The following is a 16,528-nucleotide window of genomic DNA, read 5'->3' as shown; positions in this document are numbered from 1 at the left end:
ATATCACATGAGGGGCTTCAAGGCTTCTGGACAGAGTGCTGGGTTCTCTGGGTGGTGTGAAGAAACTGAAGCAAGTCCTCTCCCCTCTTCCCAGTTACATGTAGCATTTCCTCTTCCCTAGCTCTATCTCACTTGATCCCCCTGGAATCACTTCCAAGATGGAGTTGTGTAGCTGCCTCATGACGGGACCTAAGCCCTGGGTCAGTCTCCCACGCTGTCCCAGGGCTTTTGGCTGGTGTTTGCTGGCCTAAGCAGCAGAGGTGAAGTCTGTGGCAGACGCTGCTCGCTGATTACCCCACACTTGATTCCCTTGTTTCTGAGAGAAACTTAGTTTTGGTTGCAGAGCCAACACAGCAAGCTAAACTGTTCTGTTCCAGACTTCTTACAGCCCTGAGTGTCCAGGAAACAACTTAACCAAAGGGCTGTGTGCTAGATGGCTTAGGGGAAAATCCTGTGTTCTTCCTTTTCTTCTTTCCCTAATCAACAGGAAAGGGAGTCCTGGCTCTAGCTCATAGCATTATAGCATTCCCAGGACTTGGAATAGGTTACTTACCACTTCTGGTGTGTGTGTGTGTGTGTGTGTGTGTGTGTGTGTGTGTGTGTGTGTGTGTGTGTGTGTGTAGCAGCCACCTTATGACCACAAGAGGCAGCAAATATGAAAACAAAAGCTCAGAGCAAGTCTGGCAGGGCACATGGGAGTTGGGGCCTAGTCCCCAACGTCACCACTGAACTGCTGGACACACCTGGGCTGGGAGTGATGCAAGGACATCAAAACCCCTGATGGCACTTGAGTGTGGTTCTTGCTCTTCACACACTAGTCACATGTCTAAGTCCTTCCCACACAGGCAGGCCCTCCTACTGGTGGGCACTCATGGCATCCTTCAGTTATCTTCTCTTTTCTGTCTTTGAGGTTTCCAACAAAGCATTCAGAACACTCAGATATCTGAGGTAAGATACCCACAGAAGAAGCAGGTGGGGGGCAGTGGGGAGCCCTGACATTCAGGGAGCAGGGGCATTTACTACAGGGCTAGTTTTCCAGTCCACAGATAGAGCGTTCTGATAACTCCCAGCTCTTCCTCTGAACAGAGCTTTGACCATGATCTCCAACATGCTGACTTGAGCTCTCCTTTGTCCTACAATTTCATCCCCTTATACCAATGCTCAGAATAAATCACTGTATCAGGAGAGGTGAACTCAGGGGGCACTGTTCCAAAGGAGTGTTTCCATTAGAAACCCCACAAAGCACTCCAGCGCCATTTACAAGAAGGTTAATTTAGTATCAAGAGAGCCAGATTCGTCACTACTCACTTCCTACTTGACAGCAGAAATCAAAGGGAAGGGGATGGGGAGTGGTGAAGACCGGCTTATTGGAGACTGAAAATGAGTCCTCAATCACCTTTCTTGGCTTCTTCTTGAGGTGCAGCAGCTGGTTTTTATGTGAACTATTTTCTCACCAGATCCTCGCAAGCATACTCAAAGGCTGATGCCTAATCAGAGCAAGGGGATAAAGAAACGGAATGATCCAGCATGCTTCGGATCATCCTGGGGGGACCTGATTATGATAGCCTGCAGAGAGGCAGCGATGTAGGTGCAGGAACCTACGTGTTCCTTGTAACCAAAAGCAGTGGATTAGAAGAAATTGAGGGACCCACAGCTAGCACCACTGCAAGAGTCCTTGTGTCCTTCTTGATGTCCTGCCCCCCATCCCAGATCTTCACCTGTAACCCCAGTAAACTTCCTGGACAACATAAGTGGATCGTTCCTGTTCCAGGCCTCAGAAGAAAGCCCTCTGGTTTTTGTCCTTTTACCGTCTTATGCAAAATCCTATCTCAATGCCCAATCCTTTCAGAGTGAACTTTTTGCTCAGGGTGGCATTCAAGGCTTTCCTTGATGGCCCACCCACTTCCCATCGTGCTCTAGTCACAGAACTGCCAAACCACACAGCCAGCTCCTAGGGGTCTAGCTACCCACCTCTAGCTCATGCCATTCCCAGGACTAGGAATAGGTTGCTTACCATTTACTTTCTATTTTTCCTCAGTAATGACGACGACCTTTTAAATTTAATTTTTATGTAGCCTGTATGTGTTGCCTTATGCGCATGTGCAGGCACCATGGTAAACATATGGAGGTCAGAGGACAACTTGTCAAAGTCAGTCCTCTCTTTACAGTGTGTGGGTCCCAGGGATCCAGGTTTGGCAGCAAGGGCCTTACCCACTGAGCCATCCCACTAGCTCCCTATTTTCTTCAAATATGACTATGCTACCCACGCATTAAGGGCCAGATTATATGTCCCTCTAGCCCAAGAGCCTCTGGGAACCACTCAGCAGGACACACCCTCCCCCATTCCTGCCCCCTGGAATGGCCTCCTTGCGCTTTTCTTTGGCATAGAGGCAGTTTGTTCCTGTATAAACCCCATCTCCATCAATCCAAACCATTAGCTGCTTTCTCTAGCTACTCAGCGTGGAAAAAGGCAAGGGTAGATAATGGACGGAAAGCCAGGAGAAAGGAGGATGGAAGGAAAGAAAGGAGCTGAACTGCTAGGCATATGAAGTGAACTGAAGTGCCTGGATGGATGGAGGACAGACTTCTGCAGTTGTCTGCACATAAACAAGTGAACCCTTCCTGTCAATTAGCACCGGAGGACCAGATCGCATTCCTTATAAAGACTTCCATGTCTGATGCTTCTCACAGTGGTTCTCATTTCTCTGTCTGGATTTCAAATCCACCGTAGGCCACTTCTGCTACTCTGTGTCAGGTTGATCTGTCCTTTCATGCTTCGGCAGCAACCCAAATGAAAAGATAAGTTGCTAGTTGGAGACCCAAAATACCTCAATGCTAACTTGTCAGGCCTGGGGGTGGCAAGCTATCCAGGGGAAAGTATTCTCATTTTTAAAGTTTTGGATACCGTAAGATTTTTCACCACGGTCTTTTTAATGACTCCTCAAGAAAACTTCCTGAATTGATGTGAGGTGCTTGCTTATAATTGGGAGGCAAGTTAACAAGGGGAAGTTATGATCCATAGAACACAAACCGAAATGAAATATTAAATCGTATCTATGACAAATAGCGAGACTCTGTTGCATGGTGGGGACCTGAGGGGATTTAGAATTCAAGTTTCCATTCTAGCTTTGTCTTTAATTTTGGACAAGTCATCTAAACATGCCAAACCTCAGCCCCTTCATCTGTTAAGTTAAATTGAAGTTAATATATCTCTCTTCAAGCTAGGGAGATGTATCAGTGAGTAAAATGTCTACCTTGCAAGAACTAAGGCCTGAGTTCAACTCCCAGAACCTGCATAAAAAAAAAAAAAAAAAAAAAAAGCTTGGGTTTAGTGGTACACATTATCCCAGTGCTAGGGCTTGATAACTATCCTAATCTAAATGGTGAGTTCTGGCCCAGGAAGAGACCTTGTCTCTCTCAAAAAGCAAAAATGGTAGATGGTACCTGAGGAACAACACCTAATATTATCACTTGGCATATGTACTCGCACATGCACACACTTGTGCATGCACACACACACACACACACACAAACACGCACACACACATACACACACACCTCTTTCCTAAGGCTGTTGTAAGTTACATAAGAGTGAAGCATGGTCTCCAACACATGCTAGACATGCTTTCAATATTTGATGAATAAATTAACCAATGACTGTGTGGAAAACAAATTAAATACAAAAAACTTACAAGGGGTTGATCCAGGTCAGGGGGCAACGTGCTAAAGACAAGGAAACCCCAAGCGCTGCAGTGAGGCAGATGTGAATCACATCAAGCTTCTCTTGCAGCAACCCCTAACCTCAGCTTCCTCATTTGCAGCGGGGAGGGTTGTCTCCTCATGGAGTTACTGTAAGTCTTAAAGAATGCATGCAAAAATCCACTGCAAACTGCAAAGGTGAGTTAGACTCTAGCTGGTGGGGTATGCCTAGCCAGTGGGATCCTGTGACTTCATTAACACTTGCAGTCTGCAAGACTATCACCCCGCAGGGGAGTCAGGGGTAGAAATGGTCCCTGCTGATTCTGGATCTCCCCATGCTAGGGGAAGACTGTTGCTTTTGAGAACAGATGTCATATTTTATTCTAAAACTAGCTTGGGTTCAGTGGGGAGTGTGTGTGTGTGTGTGTGTGTGTATGTGTACATGTGCATGCATGCATGAGTGTGGCCTAGATCCAGTCCAGTGAGAGCTCTGTCAACATGAGGTCTCTGTGTGGAAATATTTGTATATCCACTTTGGAAAGTGCTTTTAGATATTTTTTTCAAGGCAAAAGATAAACTCATTTAATTTAGAGTCATCAGCTGGATTGCATTAAATGGAGGGAAAAGCAAAATCGTACACAATGCAGCCATTTGTTAAACACAATTATTTCTCCCGTTACTTAATTACAAGCAGACATAAATACGCTGAATTCTGACATCTCAGGTCTTCTTGAATTCTCGATCTGTGTTTCAGCATGTAATGAAAGGAGGGTCATATTCCAATTTGTGTGTTAAGCAAACCCGAGAATTATAATTGTATATTGGGACCATAATGACTTTGCTAAAGCAAGACCTAAACTTTTAATTAACCTGCCAAGACAAATTACAGCTCACAGTTCACAGGTAACGATCACAGACAGCTGAGACTCAATGCCGGGGACTCTCGGGAAAGAGGGATTAATAGCAACATCAGAACCAGTCTGTTTTTATATTAAAGGAAAAAAACCAGTGTTCATTAAACAATCATTGTAGCTTGAAGGGAGGCAGACAGGTCAGAAAGGCAGTGAGGAAAAATGGAAGGAGAAAGGAGGGAGACAGAGCACTCTACCCCTTCCATCCATCGAGTCCATGCAGCGGCCCCACAGGGACCAGGCACTTTTTGCTTCCTTTTCTAATCAGCACATCAGGGACTGCAAACTACCACTTCAAACACCTTTTTTTTTTCCCAGACAGAAAGGGGGTGACCTGCCATTGACGACCACAGAAGCAACATGGGATTACAAGAGAAGGGAGAATTAGAACTCAGTTTTCCTGGGGTGTTTTGGGAGCTTTGTTGACAGGAAGAGTACGGGGACCCTCCCATCTTCCCACAGATTCAGAATTTCTGAAGAAAGGGCCAGGAATCTGAACTTTTGCTTGATGATTCCTTAGTCCGACAGCCTTTGAGAAGGACCGTGACCATAAATGACCACAACATGCTCAGCAGCATGGGCTCCACTGGGTGCTGCCCCCACCCCCACGACCTGTGGGAGCACATGCTGCATTTTACCCAGACCGTTGGGTAAGTCTTCAACGCATTGATATACAGAAGCACAATAAAGCCTAGTGGTTCTAGCATACATGACAGGATTAAGGGACAGTTTTCATCATCTAGGTAAGAGGAGAGGAATCTGGATGAAAAGGAAGACCATGCTTTAATTATAACAGAGCAGATTAGCAAGCTTTGACAAGCCAGGGGGTGGCTAAGGGTGGGATGCCCCTTAGTGGGATGCCTATTTCCTTGCTGTTTTAAGGTGCATATCCTAATTAAAAATAGCTTTCTTTAGGGATTTAAATGAATAACCTCTCATATTTATACTCTATTACTACCAACCAAAGGGCATTGCCCACAGAGACTTGATGTGCATTGTGGAGATAGACTACATTGCCAGTCAGGGGCAACGCAGAGGGACATTTCCTTCATCAACACCAGTTGTTGGGTGCCCATCCCCTTCTTTGCCATCAAGGCAAAATGTTAAGGCTGAGTGTATAGTTGAAGCTCATCAGTCATGCTCCATTTAACAGAACGGCTCACTCTGCCTCAATACTGAGGCAAAACTGCAAATAAGAGGGAAATGGGCTGAAAACAACTATTGCTGTTAAGAGGGAGAATCGGGGTCTTGGAAGAATGTTGGAAACCTAGTACCAAATTGAGATATTTTCCTTCAACTCCATTTCCCTTGTCAGAGAGACTCCCAGCCAAGGACCAAGAGCTTTCAGGGGCACCCTAAAGCATTCACAAAGCAACAGTCCTGTTCAGGACTTCCGGTCTACCCTAAAGCATTCACAAAGCAACAGTCCTGTTCAAGACTTCCGGTCTATGTTATGGTGAAGTTCTATTTTCCTTCAAGGATTTTTATGTCTAGACTGCTTCCAACAGAAGGTCAGAAAAATTCTGACTTGGAAAACTAAGACTATCCATTTGCATACGGTAGCCACCTAAGGAGGATACAAAATCTATGAGAAGGGATATACCGGCAAAGATAAGAACATATTTTTAACAGGGGACCAGGCTACCTACACACAGGGAACTAGGCTACCTACACACATGTAGACTTTGGAGGTGGCCAAGGCCCTTTTTCTCTACATGGCACAGGGACAATGCTTCAAACTCACTTCTCATACCAAGGCTCACACTGTGTCAGAGAACAGGACATCTCTCTTATCAGCGAACCCCAGGCACCCACAGACTGTTCTTCCAATCCCTAGCTTTGCAGTTTCCACTCTCTCTTCACACTGTTTTCTTCTTTCTCATCTGCCAGCATTTGTTGATTTCAAAAGGAAAACCAAACCCAAACCAAAGCAGACCCAAACGACCAATCAGTGAGTTGAACTAGGTGAGGCTTTAAGGACAGTTTGGAGGCAAGTGCCAAAGAGGGGAGATGTGTCCTCTGTGTGGCTTGCCACCCAGGATTCCTATCTCAATGTCAGTTTTGCCTCCTAGCTCTTGAGAGGCATCTGGTGGTCCACACATCACCCTTATCCAGCAACTTGAGCCCTTATCCAGGAAGTCCACTTGGAATGACTTCGCACCGTGCTCTTATTGGCAGCTATAGCCCTGGGCATGACATATTCAACTCCAATACCCTGCCAGCACCATCTCCTGAATCCACGACCTTCCTCTGGTTCAAAGACACCATGGAGGGTATGGCTGCTTACCAATGGTGGTGGTGAGAAAGGAAACCACTTCAGACTCCTTCCCATCATTGTAAAAGGCCAGGTGCCAGATTCCCGAATCCAGATACTGGATGAAACCAGTCTCATGGCTGGATGGGGGAACAGCACCCCGGGACTGGCGTTGGGGACCCTCCAGGCTCCTTGCCTCCTGGGTTAGGAGCCTTCTTCCATCCAGTAGCTCCACGAAGTCAAACTAAAGAACAAAGAGAGTAAAATTAGCAACAGACACCCCCACCTGCCAAGCTCCACGTAGGAACGCTCCTAGGGAGTCTAGAAGGGAAGAAAGAATCAGAAAGGGAAGCCAAGAGAGCTTATAGATCAAGTCCTCCCCAGATCTACAGTCTTCTAATTCTTTTGTGAATGTGGCACAACTAATGATTATTCATTGTCATGTTTTGTTTTCATTTGGGGACATGCAAGTCTCTACTTGACTATGTATATATTAAGATAGCTCCGTTTTCTTTGGTGGCAGGTAGAAACCCAGCCACTTGGCGATCACTGGAGGTTCACGCAAGTGTGGATGGTCATCTTAGGGGTTTGCAATGGAATTGGAACACTAAGTGGAGTTGGGTTAGTCATGAGCTAAGTTAGTTTAGCTCAAAATTCCACCAGTAATTACATGCTGTGTCAAATACAAATGTCAACTGATTTGTATTTTCAATGAATTGATTTGTATTCCAGAAAAGTCCATCATGCAGTGTGAACATCAGGTGGGGGTTAGGCCCTGCTGCCTCACTAGGAAGCACCTCAAGTAGCTACCTAGTTAGGTTTTAGTAGATGGAAGATATTTATCTCATAAACTGAAGCTGTGGCATTCAGGACTACTGTATGGCTTTGTGGTCACCACAGATCAGGGATCAGGCTCATCTATAGCTCCGTGACCTGATCATTGGCTATAGTGCTAAAACTTAACCAAATGCTGGAGCTAAAAAGACCGCATATGGCCCTAAGATGCATGATGGATGTTTATGGTTTTGATTATTTTAACTCCAAAGCTAGTGTGTGTGTGTGTGTGTGTGTGTGTGTGTGTGTGTGTGTGTGTATAGGTTTCACAGGCCTCTGTTCTCTCTGACTCTTGATACCTCCTCTTCTTATTTCTTTCTTTTCCTTCCCCCTTCCTCTCTTTTGATGTCAGAGACTGAATCCAGAGTCCAGCATGCTAAGCACATGTTCTGTCCCTGAACTATACTCCCAGCCACTTGGCCAGTGTCTTTATTTCTGGTACATGTATGCAAACAAATGTGCAATCCTGAAGAAGAGAGGGGATGCACGAGGCGAGGAAAGTACTGTTTACTTTGAGCCAGGTCCCATGCTACAGGCTCTGTGACTGTTCCTTGTTACAAGGATTCTACTGGGCAGTTGCTGTTACTCCCCACTTTATAGAGGAGGAAACTCTCAAGGAGACGATGAATCATGAACCCAGGCTTGCATAGCCAATGGCCAGAGGATTCATGCTCAGTGTGTGGTTTGCTCTCTAGGTCACATTACCTACTGTAACTTAGGAGACAGTGTGATAGCAGAAAGGCAGCTGAGAGGTGTCCTAGAATTCTCCAAAGAAGCTCCAGAGAGCTAACTTCACTTTTCTGGGAGGCCAGATGTTAGTGGGACAAATGGATGAGTGGCTTATAAGATAACCTGAAGTCCCCTTCAGCTTCAGGACCCAGATGGGTTTCTGACCTGGGTTAGGATCTGAGCTGGCTCCCATGAGGTCAGTCGGTGTGTGGGGTGCAATTACCTGAGTATGGGAAGGGGGAAGACCTTTTCTTCCATAGATGCCAACCAGAGCTGCTTTCCCCAAAGACACATTGAACTTCAGATGCACAGGGTGGTCTATGAACACCTGAGATCTCCAGAATGTTCCAGGTGGAATCTTCTGGGAAGCCCGTCTGCCCACATCGATTTCGCCAGAGTCTATAAAACTGTCCTCTGGAAAGAAACTACTTGGCTTTCCTACCAAGACACAGGGAAGGGAAGACAAAAGCATTCTGGTTAGCCAAACATGATATGGAACCAGCGTCCCAACATCCAAGGCTCCATTCTGCCTCACACCCTGACAGAGGTCTGCAGCTAGCTTCCTGCGCCCTCCCCCTCCTCCACAGGAGTAAGATAGTCTAGAGTTTTTCCTCCAGTGATGCTCAAATTGTTCTGCTAAAAATATTCATTCTTCCAAAGCAGTATGGGTCCTCCCAAAGGACCATCTGTTTACTGCATAATGCCACAGCTTGTTAAGATATATTTTGATCCTAAAAATAATCATTGGTGGTCACACGAGAATAACTTTGCAATTGTGTGTGTGTGTGTGTGTGTGTGTGTGTGTGTGTGTGTGTGTGTGTGTGTGTGGTGTGTAAAGGCTGTATGATAAAGTAGAAAGGACAGAGGGAATGAGGATGCATGATGGGAGTAGAGGGAGGTATTTTATGTTGATGTGAAAATTGGAAGCCACATCCTAAGGCTAACATATGTGAGTGGGGGGGGGGTTTGGAACAGGGCTATGAATTGACAAAGAGGGAGAAGAAGGTTCTGAAGAAGGGAGGAAACATGTCTGAGTGGGCTGTGGGCATCAGTGTGTGTGTGTGTGTGTGTGTGTGTGTGTGTGTGTGTGTGTATGTGTGTGTTAAAATGGTTGAAGGAACTTATCAAGGGTGAAATCTATAGCATACTTAGAAATTTAACCCAGCCCTCAGCCCTGTACCACAAGGGGCGAGGGCACTCAAGAATGAGATCTGCTTATTTCTATTGTCAATCAGCAGTGCTGCTTTCTGGGGGTGCAACACACCCCAGGAAGGAAGGGTACTTACCAAACTTCCTCTTCATAGTAATTAAACACACCAGCTTATAAGCGAGCTAAGCCCTAACTTCCTGCCTTCTTAAGAGTGGGGAAGAGGGGGGCAGGAACATTGAAAGACCACCCTTAGGACCCCCCCAAAAACCAAACTAAGCCAACAGGCTCCATTGTATTTGTCAGTAATAACCTCCCCCTGGGCATCCTGGCTTTAAGGCTTTTTGTGTGGTTAGAGATACTCAGAGATGTTCTAAGACAACAAGAATCATTTGCAAAGAAAACACGTTTGTGGAACGTTTTACAAAAAGCATTTGGAGAGAAGAAATTACAATGTCTCCCTGCCACCCCCCACCCCAGCTTTGGAAGACTCTTTACAAAGCACATTTGATGCTGAAATGGAGCTTGGCAGGGCATTGTTGTAGTCATAAAATATTTTACTGTTTTAAATAATAAAATTCAATTTAAATGTTAAACTTCTCCATATGTTATCATTCCCTTATAAACTCCTAGGCAGAAACATCAGGATTTTAGCTTCAAACCATTAAGTGTTATTTTAATTAAAAATGTGCCAACAAAAAAAAGTTAAAATGCACACTATCAGTAAAAGTACCATGGATATTCTATCATTAACACAGGAAAGAGTTTGCATTTAATTCCTTATGGAAGGAATGTGCCCCAGACTTTTACCTTGAAAATGAAGGCACACAAACCTCCACATTGTGAGTCACGAAACTTCAAAGACAGGAGCCCAATTCACAAAGCATTAAGATGGGAGAGAATTATTCACATTCTTCTTCATCTGATCTGTGGGTTCCCAGGACTATAACACTTTTATTGTGCAGGTAGAAAGTGGTACACCCTCAGCTTTAAGTTTTCCCAGGGAGGCAGAACTAAGGGGGCATATGAAACAAAAGCAGGGTACATTCTGAATTTTTCACTCCTAGGAAGGGCTGAGAGAGAAGCACAGACTGATAATTTGAGGGCCGGTTTCCTCTGAATATAAGAAGGAGTCAGAGCCCAAGGGCTAGGAACGGTCTGTACTCTGACGTTCTAGTGTCTCAGAATAAATAATGGAAAACTGTTCCCTTGTTTTAGCCAACAGGGCTCCCTTCTCCACAGCAAAGAGGAGACAGTAATGTAGGTGACCTCATGGGTCAGAATGGGTCCAGCCATACCCTCCAAACCTCAGGCAGGAGGCTTAGGCAGGGCTATGTGGCTCTTGCCCCAGTAAAGTGACAGGAGGGGATTTTTTCTTTCACTGAACTTTCTAGTGGTTCAGGAATGTGGGCCAGGTGGGAGGGGAACTGTCTGTCTCCATACTGGACCAACTGTTGGTGTAGATTGCTGAGTGAGAGGAAAGAGTGAACAGCTCCTACCACCTTTGGTTTGTGGGAAAGATGCCTGAGATTGCCAGGGCTGGGCTGGGGCTGGAAGAGCAAAAGCAAACAAACAAAAACCCTTCCTTCTTGACTAAAGAAAAACCCATCCTGCCTTTTTGTTTGTCCAGATCATAAGATTTCTTGACTTTAATTCTGAGCACAAAGCATGAGGACTCGAATATAAAATGCCCCACTCAAAGCGGTGAAGAGTAGGGAACGAGGCTAGAGACTGGTAGAGGGGGAACATTCTGAGTATCAAACTCATCTCTTCATGTATATTCTAGAAGATAACAGATATTACTAGAAGAAATAGTAGTGCAGGCAGAGGTTAATGAGTTCCAGCTGTGTCGAGTGCCTTCATTTTCATTAGTTCTGTTGATTCTCATGATACTAAGAACATCTCTACACTGAGGCTCTGAATGCTTAAGAAGCCAGTTGGAGATGAAGTCACTTGAGAAACCTCTTTACCTCTTAGAATATGGCTTCTCTGCAGACTAAATAAATGAGTGATGAGTTAAATATCTGAAGAGACACCCTCAGTGGTGATGGGGTGCACTGACCCCCTCAAGAGCAGCAACTCATGGGGCTCATGGGGTAAATGTCAAGACTTAGCCAGGTCCTAAGTCCAGTTAAGAACTTTGTGGTATGCCAGGGTTTGAAAGTTGATCATTTTTATTAATTAAGGAGCTGTAAACAAGCCTCAGAGCAGCCAGTCTTGAGAAGCACGCTGTACCACTCACTATGAGGTATCTCTAGGCCTAACAAATAGCATGTGATGTTTAGCTTAGACCTTACTCCTCCCAACAGCATGAGTCAGTTTCACAGCATAGATTCTGTTGATAACCATCTTTTTCTTCTTAAATTTAGAAAGATTCAGGCTTCCTACAGCAATGCTGTGCAAATATGCAATCACACTGTAAAAGAAATCTCTCAACCAATTGATGAAATGATCGAGTAGGTCCATCAAATGTGGATTATTTGGAAGAACTGGAATTTCCATGCTTCCCAATCACAGTCTCTACTTTCCTGACCAGAGACCCATCTATCCAGGTTCTAAACTTCTAATCCACTAACAATTCCTCTACCTTTTTTTATTCTTCTCAATGCAATAGATTGCACAAAGAATCCCTTAGTTTCCTTAGCAACAGTTTGACATTTTTTTTTGGTTATCAAAATAAGCTGTTCTGTTTTGGAGAGCCCAGCTGAGCCCATGTGCAGCAATTTGCATGGTTCAAACTGATAGGCAATTTTGATTCCATTGCAAAGAGAAAGCATGATTCCTAGCCCACCAAGTCAAGTGTCAGAAATGCTTGTTTATTCAGTGATGTCTCCCTTCCCCATTAATGCAAACACAAGGTCTTGCAGGGTTGCTTCAGGAAGCTGCTACATTTGGTTTGTGTCCCATGATGACCCTAAAATGGTTACAGCCACTTTGAAAATACAGTATAAATTATACTTTGATGTTATTCTCACAGACATGACAAACACAGTCCTGGGATTATCATGTATTTAATTTATATAATTAAAAAGATGTACTTTAAAAATATTTAAAAAACTATCCCAAACCTTAGTGTCTGAAGCGGAATGGCCCCAGACTAGGTGGACAAGATGAGGGACACCAGCTGAACTGAGGACCACTCTAGATGAGTAGCTGCCCTCTGCTGGGCTCTGAGAAGAACCATCCTCATCCTTGTTCTATGGGCAAGAAAACTAAGGCCAAACAGATGAGGAAACCAGTGTAAGTTAACAGAACAAAAGAAAGGCTGGGTTGAGAACCACATCTGGGGCTGTGTGGCTCCAAGGCACACTCACCCTTTTTTAATCACCTCATACTGCTACTCCCACCATCATGGCGCAGAGACGCTAATCTTAATTCTGTAATTGATGCTTTTCCCTGATACCATCAGAAGGGACCAGAAATGTGCCCTCACAGTACAGTTAACATTTTCACTATTGAGATACAGTCTAAGGAAGCAGAGGTTTATCATCACAATTAAAAACAGAAACTGAGTAGATATTGGTTTGACTGGGGTGGGGTGGGGAAGAACCACGTGGTCTCCCATAGACTACAGGAAACTTTCCCTCTGCTTTTCAGGCACATGCATTTTTTTTTTCTCACAGTAATTGCTCTTGCTGCTGACTGTTTTCCAGTACTGCCCTGCATTTAAGGGGTTTATAAACAGGATTTCCATTTGCATCAGTAATGACAGATAATCCCTTTAAGCAAAAATACTTCAATTAAAATAAGCCAATAAGGCAGTGCAATTTTATGTTGTCTCTTATCTACACCTCCTGCCTTTCCGGAAAAACTAAAGAGAACCCAAACAACCCACAAACTAATTTCATTAGAGTGGAAGATTTCAGATAGACTTAATTCCCGCTGAAGGAATGTCTGTTAGGGATCACAGTGGGAAGAAACTACATTGTGTTACAGGAGACCCTTTGCCAATTCCATGATGGGTAAAGACATTTTAAGTGTGTTTTCAAGGGCTTATCTAAAGACAGTTGTCCCTATATGAGTCTTCACTAGTGGCAATAGACAGTATAAACTGGTGTGAGCATTGCAAGCCACCGACAGGACCATGGACAGTACCACCTTGGTTGGAAAGATCCCCAAAGAACTTCACTTAGTCCTATGATGATTCTTTTAGAAATTTCACCTGTAGATTATGTAAGTTCCAATGCACTCTGTAGAGAGCCTGTGCTCTGAGCACTGAGCTCAGTGCTGTTTGAAGAGGAGACAAGTGAAGCCTGGAATGCCTAGCTCAGGGGACGTGCTTAAGCTTACACCGCAGTGTCTCCTTACATCACACCGACTCCTCTAGTGGCCTCATACATGCTACCTTCTTCCCTACCCTGTCACTGGGCAAAGGGGCACATACATTATTTAATGGTTTACGTCTTAAAATTTTTAAAAAGACAAAGAGGCCTGGCCTTTTTTTTTCCAAATAGTGGGTAAGTATTTAGGCTTGATTCTTTCAGAAGGCTCCTCTTTTCATGTCCCTTAAATGTGTCCACAGGTCAGTAGCTGACTTTGAACTTCAGGATCATCATTGCAGAGGTCATGAGGAGGTACTTTGAGTAAGCACAAGTTACCCTTTTCGCCAAAGGCAAATCTTTGAAAGGACACAGAGACCCAAAAGATATGGCCCCAGAATTAGGGGAGGCAAGAGGAAGCTTGGTGTGAGCTGTAAAAGTGGGAGACATGGCTGCCCTGCTGCCTGGGGAACAGCAGAGCAGTGGTGCAGAGCACAATAGATGCAGCAGAAGGCAAGGCCACTGTTCCGTGAGCCTGAGCCACTCTTGGTTGACAGTGAAGGAAGTCATATCTATGAATTGTTATAAAGACCCTTGAGGAACACAAAACCTGGGTCTGTGGACTCACACTCAAGAATGCCAGACCCAAAATGTCACCACCACCTCTGTCATGGGTAGAAATATCTTTGCCTTACTGCACAACAGGATTTCACATCCATGTCATCTTTGAGGTCCTGTAACTATGGTGGTGGGTCAGGTGGGAAAACTCATGGAGGGAGTGAGAGACCTCAGGTCCCAGATCTGAGTTCATATACTTAATTCTGACATTCTGTGGGCTATGTCACTTCATGTGATCATTTGTGTTTGCACCTAGAATGGACATAACTATACCTACTTCACTGGGTTTCTGTGAGGTTTAAGTGTGCAATGAAATGACCTTAGTAAGAAGTTTTTGATAACACAGTGAGTAAACATTAATTATTGTTACTACTGCAGAAGAGGAAGCTGGGTCAGATTTACTAGTGACTTGTGCCGGGTTGCTGGGGTGGGTTGATCGCCTGGAACCTTTCCATTGAAGCACGTGATCCAAAAGTCTTTTCACTGGAACACGCTGTCCCTACCATGTCCCACACATGGCTCTTGATTGCACAGGGCTTACCCAGAAGTGCTCCCCCGACCCCACACAAAGATGGATAGCTGGCAATGTGAATGCCCCTAATGCATCCTTGGAAGCATGGAATGGGATACTGCAGAGCACCCTGGGTCCTTCTGAACCCCGCTCTGAGCTCACACTGACAGGGAATTGCGGTGAAGACACAGGTAGACCACAGCCAGCATGGAGTGTACAGGATGGAGGAAGCATGAGCTGGAGTCAGGCACGTGAGGTACAGGATGGAGGCCTTCTCCATTCAAAGGCAGACACAGAGGACTCACAACACGGACGACGCAGCAACCCTACCTTCCGTGGCTCCTTTGCCTTTCCTGTCAGGGTTCTCTAAGCCAGTGCCCCCCGAGGGATACAGGGAGACGTCCGTTGGCACAGGCCAACTGCTGGCTGTGTCCTCCGTGATCTCATACATCTGCCCCTCCATCGGCTGCAGGTGCCAGTTTAGGCCAAACAGGTGCATGGCTGTGGTGAGCAATGAAAAAAGTCATCCTTTTCTGCTGGAGGTGGAAATGGAACTCCCAAGCCACAAGGAAAGGGGGTCTGGGGTGGGGAACACAGACCCAAAGTTCACTTCAACAACGGCCCCCGGAGAGAGATTTCTTAAGGTGTCAGGCCCTGCAAGGGGACTTGGGGCACAGTGATGATCAAGGTTGAGACCCCGCCCTCGAGGGGCTCACAGTCTGGTGATGTTGGGAATGGATGAGAGAAGTCAGAGTTTCAGGAGGTCTTGACCTTTTCCTTCAAAAGAGAAATGACAATCTAGAGGGGAGAACTGTACTTTGTATCACAAAGGATTATTTCCCTAATAGAAAAATAACACCAACCAATAAGTAAAATTTAACAATGCAGTAGAAAAATGGGCATAGGATATGGACAGAAGGTGACAGAAGAGGAAATACCCAGGACTCTCAATCGTGTGAAAAGGCTCCTAACATCGCTCACTGCGAAATAAATCTAAGTTAAACTCTGAAATATTATTTTTCACATATGCTTTGGCGAAGACAAAAAGGACCGGAAATACTGTGTAGGCAGAGGGTGGAAGCAAGCACCCGCACACTTTGCTGGGGCAAGCATGAATTGTTTGTGATAAGAGCCATAAAATTTAAAATACATTCACCCTTTACCCTGGGAGTTCAAGGTCCCAATTCTAGAAACTTCTCCTCTGGATATACTCACACATCTAATAAACTATGTACATACAAGGTTACTCATTACAGCATAATTTTAATAGCAAAATTTTGTAAACTGGTCCATTGATAAGAGGTTAGGTAGGGTCTATCCACACAACATAATAGCAGAGATCACAAACAGACTGAGAAAGCTTTTTATGTGTTTTATTTTTTTCCAGAAGAAAAACCATTACCTGCAGAAGAATGTGTTTGACACACTGCTTTTGGCTCTAAATTGTATTGAGTATCTAGAAGGATATGAAAGACTATTGTAACACCAGGTGATCCCTGTGAGGGAATAGGATACTGTAGGGAATGGTGGGAGTGGGGGGAGATGTTCTGCACATCTTCATTTTGT

At 44.9% G+C, this 16,528-nt stretch overlaps 1 protein-coding gene across 16 annotated transcripts in view; it reads right to left on the bottom strand.

Annotated features, from left to right (window-relative positions):
- Window positions 1–16,528, bottom strand: part of Tenm4 (teneurin transmembrane protein 4) — a 766,582-nt gene that overhangs the window by 172,001 nt on the left and 578,053 nt on the right. For 15 of the 16 annotated variants that reach the window (XM_042280283.2, XM_076547377.1, XM_076547372.1 and 12 more), the window contains 3 exons: window positions 15,293–15,463; window positions 8,651–8,865; window positions 6,898–7,108 (listed from right to left, as the gene is read on the bottom strand). In XM_042280283.2, coding sequence (XP_042136217.1) covers window positions 6,898–7,108; window positions 8,651–8,865; window positions 15,293–15,463 — 597 coding nt within the window. The remainder of the gene's footprint in view (window positions 1–6,897; window positions 7,109–8,650; window positions 8,866–15,292; window positions 15,464–16,528) is intronic. The other variant, XM_076547381.1, reaches the window with a different exon arrangement.

Source organism: Peromyscus maniculatus, chromosome 1 (genome assembly GCF_049852395.1).
Source record: "Peromyscus maniculatus bairdii isolate BWxNUB_F1_BW_parent chromosome 1, HU_Pman_BW_mat_3.1, whole genome shotgun sequence".
In the NCBI taxonomy this organism is placed as follows: Eukaryota; Metazoa; Chordata; class Mammalia; order Rodentia; family Cricetidae; genus Peromyscus; species Peromyscus maniculatus.
The sequence above is the reverse complement of the archived record's forward strand: the minus strand, read 5'-3'. Positions and strand labels throughout refer to the sequence as shown.